This window comes from Arachis duranensis, chromosome 9 (genome assembly GCF_000817695.3).
Source record: "Arachis duranensis cultivar V14167 chromosome 9, aradu.V14167.gnm2.J7QH, whole genome shotgun sequence".
Lineage (NCBI taxonomy): Eukaryota > Viridiplantae > Streptophyta > Magnoliopsida > Fabales > Fabaceae > Arachis > Arachis duranensis.
The window spans coordinates 15,862,683-15,874,877 of NC_029780.3; the positions used below are offsets into that span (position 1 = coordinate 15,862,683).

At 35.2% G+C, this 12,195-nt stretch overlaps 1 protein-coding gene across 2 annotated transcripts; it reads left to right on the forward strand.

The window, feature by feature from the left end:
* The first annotated feature begins 347 nt into the window (after nt 1–347).
* Nucleotides 348–10,126, forward strand: LOC107464912 (BRCT domain-containing protein At4g02110). Of its 2 annotated transcripts, XM_016083880.3 has the most exons (12): nt 348–537; nt 1,605–1,990; nt 2,094–2,183; nt 2,292–2,396; nt 3,540–3,641; nt 3,736–3,820; nt 4,010–4,079; nt 4,240–4,284; nt 5,320–5,561; nt 5,649–7,605; nt 7,699–7,915; nt 9,194–10,126. In XM_016083880.3, exons 2-12 carry the CDS (start codon nt 1,907–1,909, stop codon nt 9,764–9,766), a joined length of 3,570 nt encoding a protein of 1,189 aa, XP_015939366.1. In that variant the 5' UTR covers nt 348–537; nt 1,605–1,906; the 3' UTR covers nt 9,767–10,126. The 2 variants fall into 2 exon arrangements, with proteins under 2 accessions (XP_015939366.1, XP_015939365.1); XM_016083879.3 differs by having other exon boundaries at nt 5,320–7,605.
* Nucleotides 10,127–12,195: the final 2,069 nt, after the last annotated feature.

Consider the following 12,195-nt stretch of genomic DNA (forward strand, 5'->3'; position numbering starts at 1 on the left):
CCAACAAAAAAATAAAAACTAAACGGAGCCATCCCATGACCCAGCGTAGGAGGCTCGGCTCCGTGGTGAGCACACCACTTCCTCCACTCAATTTCACACTGCACCACACGCATGGCTCACAGACACGTGTTGATGCTGTGTTCCTCCAATGAAAAATCTGTAAATCTTTACAATATTGGTTGGGTAAAGACTCTCAAAGGAGTCATTAGATAATTTTTTATTTTATAAAAATTGAAAACCCTGTTTTCCCGCAAGGCAGCGATTTCAAATTTCAAACTTAAAGGAGAAAAATGTAATTGACTAAGAATTTGGAAAAATGGGGGGAAAGATTTTGGTGGTAAGCAAATTATTTTCCCGGGCAATAGAGAATTAAACGAAGATGGTTTTCCAATAAACCCCATTCAGCCTATCCCAGCCTTTCTCCCTCTCAAGTCTCAATATCCCTAATTTCCCAAACTCAAACCACTCTCTCACCTCTCCCCGTACCTTCCTCCCGCCGCGCAACCGTCCTCCGCCGTCTCTACCACCAACCTCCAGGTAACCAATGTCTTGCACATTCCATTTCTTCATTCTCGTTCTGATCTGGTCCATTTTCGCTCCTATCCGCAGATCTGGTTTTACTCTGTTATGACTTTGATTCACTCTCTTCCTTCAGTTTTCAGTTTCTTAACATGTTTCGACTGTTACAGTGTTCTTACATGCTGTTCGTAACTTTGATTTTTACATATTAGAGATGTTGTTGACCTAATAGATCCAACTATACTCGTTTTAATGAGTTATATATGGTTTATCTTTTAGTATTCACTCTATGTACGGCGTAGATTAGTTAGGGTGAGGGTTCAGGTTATTTGATTGAAACCATAGTTTAAATTTTAGTACATGTTTGGTGAAATGGATCTTGTTGCTGCTAAGTAGAACTTTTATCTGTACCTGCATGTATGTTAATATACTCTTGACAGCTTGTTCCCGCTTCTGCAATTATGAGAAAGCATGCTAAATACCCTAGGGTTGCACTGCGTTCGAACCATCCAAATTGGTCCACTGAGATTAAAAAAGAATTGGCACAAGCCAACAATTATATTTTTGAGTATCAAAACAACCTTAACTTTGATTTAATTGTCGTATAGTCCAATTTTCTTCCCTAAATAATATTTTTTTCCCAACACAAATGAAAGCCAGTTACCTCAAAAGGATTGCATTGACTTTAAAAGAATTTCCAATGTAAAGTTACATCCAAAGGAGTGTTTTCTTTTTTATATACAATGCTTATATTTAGCTCTCATGATGGTCATTATTCTGCTATGTCATCTTTATGCTGAATAAGTCGAGACCTCCTGAAACTATGCTTGCCCTCCTCCCTTCCCCTGAAAGAGTCCTAGCAAAATGGAAAAATAAAAAACACTATGGAGTGAGAAAAACTGAAAGCATGAGTATACTGAGAAAAAAGATAAAATTGAATGAGAGCTCCCTTGTATATTGTTTATTTTAAAAGCTTGCCTTCAAGAAAGATAAATGGTGTATGCTTTATGATTTGTGGACAGTGCCAAAGTGCTTTATTGACGTCATTCATCAAAATATTTATGTTTGACTGCTATTGTGGACAGGGTGCTATTTGGAGAAATTGAGATCAGGAAGCTGGATTGGGGATCGCAAAACAGATAGAATAGTGTACTGAAACTAAGGGAGAAGATTTTGTCGCCATGGATATTGTAATTGCCGGGAAACATAAGTTTTAATGATAGTAGTAGAGAATTAAAAATAAAAATAAACCCCTCCCCTTCCTTCAACCACAGTTGCCAGCAAGGAGTTACCATTTTGAAATTTCCCTTTGTATATTCATTTGTTTCACTATTCCTTACTTGTCATCATTGAATTGAAGCCATAGCACTGATAAAGTTTACTTCAAATGCTGGGAACTAGTGATCAATCAGAAGTCTTTTGTGGTGTTCACTTCGTTCTTTTTGGTTTCAGTCCCGAGGATGAAACCGAGGTTTCCCATTTCCCTGATCTTTATTCATCTTCTGATTTCTTAAATGGCTATTTCTTTTTATCCATTGAATTTGTTATTTAATTGCTGTTAACTGTAAAAAAAGGTTCGGTTCAAGCTTGTGAACGGTGGTGCAGTGGATGAAGGCAAGTACAATGGAAGTTGCACGCACGTCATTGTCGATAAGATCATATATGTTAGTTCGATTTGCTACTTGATTTTGTTTTACCCTCGTTTTTAATTGAAACAAATAAGTACTGTGATTCCGCATTTGAATTTAAATTAATTTAATTTGTGTGTTCAGGATGATCCTGTGTGTATTGCTGCCAGAAACGATGGAAAGACAGTGGTGACTAAATTATGGGTTGATCATAGCTCTGATATTGCAATGCCCGTCGATGCTTCCTCCGTTAGTTTCTTACATATTCTTGTACTTTTTATTATTTTCTTGTGAGTGATGATTATAATAAAATCTATCTAAATACTAAATAAAGTAAAATAGTAGATATTTTATTTTATTGTGTTGAAATTTTGAATAAAAAATTAACAATCAAGTATTTCTTCCTTATAAGAGTTAGCATGATGTTTCGGGCTTGGGAAGATTTATCTGTTCTCATTTTTGACATGTCAACTTAGGGGAAGTTTGTTTTGGCTATAGTTAGTTGATGTAGTTCTTCAGCTATACAAATTATAATGCTTTGAGCCTACAAATTATCAGGAGTAATGCGGTATATATAAATGAAATCTTGCATGTTTAAAAGTTGAGTAATGATATATTTGGTAAAATTATTTTTTTTTTAAATAATTAAATTGTAACATAAGTTGCATGATTTAGGTTTTAGGGATTGGTGGTATTGAAATTTAAGACATAAGATAGGATTCAAGTTGTGGGGGGATTGGCCCACGATAGTAATAAATAATAGTTTTCAAAATGCCAGTAAGAGCAAAAAAAACTGGTCCTTTTGGAGATGAAAATGTTTGAATTGGATAAAATATACTATAAAACTAGATTTGGGATGATTCCATTCAGAAGAAACTTGAAGGAGCTCCTATGGCGGGGAGGATTGCATATATTTGCCCATGAGAGAAGTATTTTGTGAGGAAGATGTATCTAGTTGAAGATAGTCTAATAAAAAAAAACTGAAGAAAATTTTGAAAGCTGTTTGAATAGAAGAGCCTTTAAATAGCTTTGGATGCCTTGGGGTTTATATTTGATTCAAAATATATAATCAAAATTTATAAGTCCTTTGAGGTAATGCTATTTATTTGTTTTTATTTTAGAATAAAAAAATTGAATAGTTTCCTGAATAATCAGCTTTGAAGCTTGATGGCAATGTTAGTTACGTGTTGCAAACCCACCTAAAGAGACATTCTTGTTTATTAGGCAAAATTTTCCCGTGAATCTGGTCTTTCAATCAAAACATGAGTTCCAGAAGACGATTTGTTTTATTTACTTTGCTTTCTCAGTTCTGTTTGATAATTTTCTACCTTTCCTTCTAGCAAGGTTTGGACTTTTAGCAAATTATTTCTTGTTTAATTTTTTACATAGCAGGTTATGTACAGACCTCTTAAAGATTTAAATGGAATACCTGGTGCCCAGAATTTGGTTGTGTGCTTGACTGGTTATCTACGACAGGATCGTGATGATATTATGGTATGCAGTTTCTGCTACCATATTGTTTTCTTCTTCAAGGAGCATATGATTGCATTGTTGTTATGTGGTGATAATATTGGTTTGACCTTTTCAGACAATGGTTGACCTCATTGGTGCAACATTTCTTAAGCCCTTGGTGGCAAACAGGGTTACTCATCTTGTATGCTACAAATTTGAAGGTTTGTTTCATCTTATATTGTTTTGACATTTATAATCAAGAGCACACATTCATTTTTCTCTTTTGCTTTCTATTAAGTATTATTACTCATTTATGTGTGATCCTCATATCTTCTTTCCATGATCTTCTATTAAAAAGTAAAAGAAATTATCTTCCAATACCAAAGGATTGATTTATCTTTGACATATAGGGGAGAAGTATGAGCTTGCCAAGAGAATGGGAACAATAAAGCTAGTTAATCATCGTTGGTTGGAAGATTGGTATATGTCTTTTCCTATTTTGTCTTAGAGTTCCAATATTTATAGTTTGGATTGCATTCTTTCTATGTATGATTTTTTTCATCTATTTTATTTTATTTAATGACTGGTTGAAATTTTACAAAATAGCTCTGTAAATCTAAAGTGCTGCTTATTTCTTCAGCTTGAAATTCTGGGCGCTTCTTCCAGAAGAAAATTACAACAAGAGGTGAGGTGTTGCTTTGCACCATGTGAAATTGTAGACTTGCTTTAAACTACTTTTTTTATCCACAATCTAGAATGCAATCAACTGCAGCCTAAGTGTCAGTTAAGAGTCCTTTGATACAATTGATGACATCCTAGAGTGAATTGTGCCTAGTCATTGGTTAATTGAGTCATCAGAGAGTTGAGATGTCTTTTGAATATCCTATCTATAATTGTAGTTCATTAACAGACACTACAGTTTGATTCCAGTTCTAACAGCAGACAAGGGGAATTTTTTCTCAGCTAATCAGCATGCATATTTATAAAGCATTCTCATCGTGATTTTGGAGATAATTTGGAATTTGTTTGAAGTTACCAACTGAGATTGATTTTAACCAATAATCTTATGAATGAAGAACTTGTGATTTTGGAGATAATTTGGAATTTGTTTGAAGTTACCAACTGAGATTGATTTTAACCAATAATCTTATGAATGAAGAACTTTTGGCTTAACAGTATTTGAATGCATTCTGGAGTATACAGAAAAACATTTGCATTGCTTAAGCTCAGCATCTTATTGTCAATATATAGTTGTATATTCTTGCATTCATTTTAACTTTAAAGCTGATTTCCATATATTTAGTTGCGATGTTTCTTGCCATCTCATTATATTGTACGATTTCATAAAGATGAACTAATGGCCTCAATCATCTACTTCTACTGTATATAGAAGGGATTGAGAAAAGTTGGTGGCCAATTATTCCCCCTCCCTCTCTTTTTAACCCTTAACTCCCCCCTATGTAACTGCAGTTTTCTTATAATAACTTCTAGGAAGTTAAGGTTTTTTCCCTATATCACTAGTTTGCTATAAATGTGCATACAATATGAAAGTTGAATATAAAGATTGTGTCTTGTTTAAAAGCTTTAAGTTGCACTTTGTCTCGCTGCAATTTTTTTCTCTTCTAAGATGATATAAATATAATAATACATGCTTATATTTATTTGTTTTACAAAGTTCTTATCCATTTCAACTAATTGCTCAACATTTATTTATAACCAGTGGCTATGAACTAGAGATTATGAAGTTAGAAGCTAAGGATTCTGATGAAGAAACTGAAGATTTTGATCTGGGGCAATCTGAGAGAAATATAAGCAGAAGTCCCCTCACTGCAAAATTTGGTGTTGAGGCAACTAGTGGCTTATTAAAATCAGATCGAGAGCTTTCAAGTGCCCAGCCAGAATCTACTAGTCTCAAGAATTCACCAAAAGTTGATAATAGTAAAGAATCTTCAGTTATTCAAGGTAATAACAACGGAGCTGATAGAGACATAAGCTTTAGTAATGTTGATGAGCCTAAGGCAATGGATAAGTTTCTTGATGTTGCTATAGGTGCTACATCATGTCAGATACCTGAGACAGATGTTAAGATCAGGGAGTCAAAGAAGGCCAATTCTCCAAAGACAGGCTGCCAGGATGTTCTCATAACTGAAAAAGCAGAACCACATGCTGAAACTTTTAATAAGCTGGCCAATGATTTCGGATCACCATCTACTGCAAGTGCTGAAAGGGTCACACGTTCTGAAGCAAAGCTCAGTTCTATCAAGTATTATTCTAAGAACAAAAGGGGATTCACTCTTCCAAGGAGCTTAAATGATGGTTTGGATAATGGAGCTGGATCTACTGTGTCACCTTTGGCTGATTTGAAATCGGGAAACAAACATAAAACCCCGTCCAATATGGTATTAAATGGCAGTGGGGGAATCAAATCAACCAGTGCTAAAAATTCTGGGGATGTGACAATTGGTAAATTGCCGCAAAAAAGGGTAAACGAAGCTGCTTCTAATACATTAAAATCAAGGAAACTTACTTCCGATGCAAACTTATTTGTCGAGAAAACCACTTCAGAAAATGGTAAATCTGAAGCACGAAAAGTGACATCTATGGTTGAGGAACCATCCAAGTCTGAACCCTGTTTTTCTGCTGGAAAAGATAGTTTTGACAAACCCAACAAAAACTCATTTTCTAAATCCATAGCTTCTATATCCAATTCCCTATCATTTGATGAGCCTTTTACAAGAGATATAAGCCCAAAGTCAGCTCGAAGTGATAAAGCCTATCAGACTGAGTCTAAAATTAATGGGAAGCATGAAATTGCGGGTCATGGAATGGAACAAGTTGCTGGTAATGAAGTTGAGAAACACAAAGTTGCAAAAAATCTGGAGGGGTCCCCTGACAATAAGAACCCTCTGAATGGGGAATCCCCAAATTTAGATTTAGGCAATGAAGAAAGTACTAAGCTGATTAAAAGATCACCCCGCAAGAAATCAGTTGCCAAGAGAAGTTTTGGCTCTAAGCCAAAAGTTGGTGCTACTGCTAAACAGAAAACACTAGTTTCCTCAAACAGGACCATCCAGCAAGGTGAAGCTGTAAACTTTTCCAGTCGAATCAAAGAGGTACCAATTGACAATGGCGATAAACCTCAACCTATGACTGATGATAATAATAAGTCAGAGGAGCAAGAAACTGTTGTTAAACATGCAGAAGATGCCAATGGCAGACTTGAAACTATGGATGATGAAACAGAGGCTCCTGATGATAAATGTGAATTTGAGCTGGGAATGAAACACGATGAAAATAAAAACAAAGCTGATGAAACAGCAGAAAAGTCAGAAGACATTCACCATGTAACAGAATGTGAAGCAGCAGTGCCTGAGAAGGAAACTGCAGAGTTAACTGAAAAAGAGAAGGCACCTTCAGTAGATGACTCAACCATGAAACGCGAAGTAAAACATCAAGTGAAAAAGCGTCCTCTAAGTATTGCCAAGAAGGCCACTGTTGCAAAGGGACTACAGAAATCTAAAGTGGCACTGTCTGAGAATAAGATAAGCATGGAACGGGAAAATGTGGCACGAATGAAATCTGCAGAAGAAGTATCTCATGCTACAGATGCGAGCAACAAATCCTTCGCACCAAGAAAGCCATTTGGAAATTCAGAAGAACAGAAGGAAAATAGACCAATTGATGAGGGAGAGCAGGATATGCCTGAGGCCAAATCTGTTGCCAATCGAACTAATAAATTGAGTTCAAAGCCAGAAAAAATAAACCCCAAGCAAACAGGTTATAATCCACCTATGTCAGAAGCTAACAAAAGATTGAAAACTGAACCACCATGTTTCATATTAACGGGGCATCACTTTCTGAGAAAGGATTTCCAACAATTGATAAAGAAGTTAAAGGGCAAAGTTTGCCGGGATTCTCATCAGTGGTCATATCAAGCAACCCACTTCATAGCACCAGAGCCTCTACGCAGGATAGAGAAATTTTTTGCTGCTGCGGCATCAGGAAGGTAATGGATATAAGGCACAAACACCTACTATTTGTCTTCATTTTTCTTTAACAGGAGTAAAGATATTCTAATTAATCTTTGGATGAAATGCAGGTGGATTCTGAAAACTGATTTCTTAACTGCTAGCAATCAGGCAGGGGAATTTGTGGAAGAGGAACCTTATGAGTGGCACGATATTGGTCTCAACGAGGATGGCACGATCGATATGGAGGCTCCTAGAAAGTGGCGGCTGCTGAAAAAGCGAACAGGTCATGGTGCCTTCTATGGAATGCGCATTATTGTGTATGGTGATTGCATCACTCCACCTTTGGTAGGTTTTCTCAATCCTGGTTAATTATTTTCTTGCAAGTACTCTATCCTATCTCCTAACACTGCTTGGTCCTTATATTATATATAATAATATAACAATATCAACAACAAAATCTTATAACTTGATAGAACAACTACATGATTCAAATGATGTCGTTGTACCCTGTTATATATTATGTCTATAATATGGTCATTTATACTTAAGTTTCTTTTTACCACCTCATTAAGAGTCTTCTGAAGTGTTCCTCCTCTCCTAACTACTGATCTATCTAACATTCGTTTAATCTTCTCTTCATATGTCCAAATCATCTAAAGACGGGATATTATTATTTTTTTCAACAAATGATGCCTCTCCAACTCTCATTCTTTGTTTTTATTCTATCGTGTATGACTTCTCATCTGTCTAAACATCTATATCTTTCATCTTATGATGGGATAAATTATTTCAGACCTCTTTAAGTCATACATTTGTCTTGAGAAATGTACTATTGAAAGAATGTCAGAATTGAAACATCTGGCTAGTCTAAAAATATTTAAACCGTATGAGAAGCAACTTTAAGAACTATTTTTTTGGGTAAGCATAGAAGACCATATGATTGGATTAAAAAAGCAACATACACAAATTAAAGACTCAAATACAAAAATATTTAGCAATTGACTTAGGAACACACAAATATGATTCACAATTAATCACTTTACTAAATAGTTATCTTTGTACTCTCTTATTTATTATTTTGATTGTTCTTCCCTTGTAAGTATCTGCCAGGCTTTAATAATTTCTTCATTGTCCGCTGCAACATTGTTTCTTCTTGGCAGCTTGTTTCACGAAGAAGACTGAGAGAACATACCCGAACTACTATTATGTTTTATGAGAAGCAATTTTTAAAACAGTTTTTTATTCAATTTTCTTTTATTAAAATCAATGTTATTTGAACAAGTTTAACAACTTTGTAGAATAATTATGGTGTAGACCAAACGCTTTCCTTATGCTCTTATTGGAAGTATTTTTTAATTTATTTTATCAAACATAACCACTACAATTTTTGATAAGTAACTCTTAAAAAACTAAGAAATCAAGCAACTTTTGAAAAGCAACAGCAATACCGATGTGCACTTTCAAAAACCCATATCATTATAACTTACGGATAAATTCATTCAAAATTTTTTTCTATTTTTGAAAATCAAATTGAGAGATCACTCCTAACAATGTTTGCAACCATTTCATGTGTATATCAATTGTTAAATTTGACGCATCAAGCATGTCAATTATCTGTTATAGGATACTCTGAAGCGAGTGGTCAAAGCTGGAGACGGAACAATACTAGCTACCTCTCCTCCTTACACGCGCTTCCTTGGTACCGGAATCGACTATGCCATAGTTACTCCTGGAATGCCACGTGTCGACCTGTGGGTACAAGAGTTCTTAAGATACGAGATACCTTGCATTTCGGCTGACTACTTAGTCGAATATGTATGCAAACCAAGTTCCTCACTTGAGAAACATGTATTATATGACACTCATGTTTGGGCAGAAAGGTCATTTTCCAAACACCAGAATAGAGCAGAAGAGACCACTGATATTGAAGAATCAATTAGTAGCACTCCTGAAAGCAACGATATAGCTTGTGAAGTTTGTGGATCAAGGGATAGAGGGGATGTGATGCTGATTTGTGGTGATGAGAGTGGTTCTGTTGGTTGTGGAGTTGGTACACATATTGATTGTTGTGATCCTCCACTTATGGATGTTCCTGAGGAGGATTGGTTTTGCTCTAAATGCATTGTTAAACGAAACTGCTCAAACTCTCCCAAGAAAAGGAAAAAGGGTGGCTTCTCCAAGAGTAAGAGAAAATGATTTTATTGTACCTGTATAGGATATTTGCCTTAATTTGTACCCGTCTTTGGCCACTGCCAACGGTGGATTTGTCATAAGAGTATGGATAGGGGAACTCAATGTTATTGGTTCTCACTTTTGGTGAGAGCCACACTCCATTCATTGATATTATTATAATGTGGTAATTATGTACAAACTTTTCATTTCTGAGGGGCAGTAATTATGTGCAGTACTTAGTGATTGATGATGTATTAATTTTGATTTGAAGACTTGTTTGGGTAACATTTTTAGTGGACTTAGTGGTAAAACTGCCTAATGTAGTAATGTGTGTATTATATAAATTTTAAGTTAACAGTGTCACCTGTTTTGCTCAGTAGAGACTTCGGGAGCGTACTATGTTTTACATATTTTGAAATCAAGTTTATTAACATAGTATGAAATGCACTTCAACTGTATTTGAAAGTGGTCGATGTATATCGTTTATATATCAATATATCATTCCGGTAAGGGAATCGAATCGTGGGTGGATTAGAAGTCCGTTTCTTACTGAATTTCTTGACACTTGTTGCATCTCAAAATGATGTAGATAGTTTCTATTTTCGGTTTGATTAACAAGTTTTATATTCTTCTCCTACATTTTTATTTTGTTTTGATGGAAGTGCTAAAACTTGAGAAGGGGTTGAATCAAGTTAAAATTAGAGTTAATTTTTTTTGTTTTGTTTTTGCGGAAACTAATTATACAGGAGATTTTTTCAGTTTTGTCTCTAAAACCAAAAACAGAGAAGGGAAGAAGAGAACGAGGCCAGCATATATCTTAGTTCGATTTTCAAGTGCCATAAAACCTACGTCCAATCTCTACCACAATCATGATGAAATTTCCACTATAATCAATCAAATTATAAACACCAATATCAATGAATTACAATACTAATTCATCTAGTATCAAACTCTAAGCTTATCTCAAGCTGCTACCAAGTGTTGTTCCAACTTGGCAAGGGAAATCCATATATTCAATCTACCACCAAGTGCTATCCCAACTTGACAAGGAAAACTAAACCTTAGTTCTACAAAACCAAATTACACAGAAACTTATCTTTTGACTTTTTCATGCATCTCTGTTGCCTCTTCTATCATGACTTTTTCACTCACATTCATAGCCTTTTTCTCAAATACAGAAAGATGATATTAGATAGCCATAACAAATAAAATCTGAAATGAAGTACAAATAGAAGGAAAATGATTTTCAACTCAAGTGTTTTGAGATGATGCTCTTGTATCACTCTCTTTTCCTTGTCCTCTAATGTTGAAGTGAGGCCAGCTTTATAAATGTATATTGATCTTTAATCTTCTTCATTGCCACTTCCAATTTCTTATACCATCTGTCCGTTGAAGCTGTCTCCATTTGCATGCAATGCTTTTTTCATTCTACTTTACTAACTTTGCTTGTTGAGGAGCTGCTTCACCACTTCTGTTGTCTTTGGATCTACTGTCTTCCTTGGTATGCATAGTATTTTCATTTTTGTGCCATTACTGCTACTGTCCATTGCTTTGCAATTTTGTTTTGCTCTACTACTATCTGAGCTTTGCTTTACTGATGTTCTTGGAGTAGTGGAATTGTCCTTGTGTCTTTGTTGCTTTGGTAGAGCCACAATTGTCCCATAATATTGCCAATTGTTATTTTACCTTTTTCTTCATTTGTTCAAACCATGAACATTCGGATGTTTCTCTCTTAGCTCTTATGTTCTGATTTGTTTTTTTATTAGATTTAACGACTGAAGCTTTGGAGTTGTGATATTTGAAATTGCTGAAGCAACATGAAGTTGGGCTTAGAAGTGATTAAATGAGTTGATAATACTTCCCTTTGATGATCATCTAAAATGTGTAATGCTCCCCCTTAATGTCAGTATTTTCCCCTTAATCAAGGCTTACTCTTGAAATAGATACAACTCAAAGCCACAAAAATAATACCAAAGCAATACAACACAGCAATAGTATCACAGAGCAAATAAAACATAGCAACACATAAGGCAATATATATCATTAAGCATCATCAATATCCTAAGTCATGCCAAACTTTTTTTTTCTCCCCCTTTTGTCATTAAAAAGGGAAATGAAAGATCCTGCAAAAAATTTGTTAGTGGCTTAACACAGGCAGTCTGAAGTAGCAATCAATGCAAAGTGTTAAAGTGGCTACAATCATCCAGGATAAACAAAATAAAACCAAAAAGTCTCAAAACGAAAATAGAGATAATTTGAAATTGTCCAGATCAGAGATGAGTTAAACTAGACATCATAATTGGAATCATCGGAGCCTTCATCCTTATCCTCATTGTCAGTGATGGTACACCCAACTTCAATTTCCTTCACATAATTCCTGAGAATGCAAATGCAGCCCTTAGTCTTCTTGAGCGCAGTTTCCTTTATGCCCTTAGCTTTCTTCCTTTCGGCCC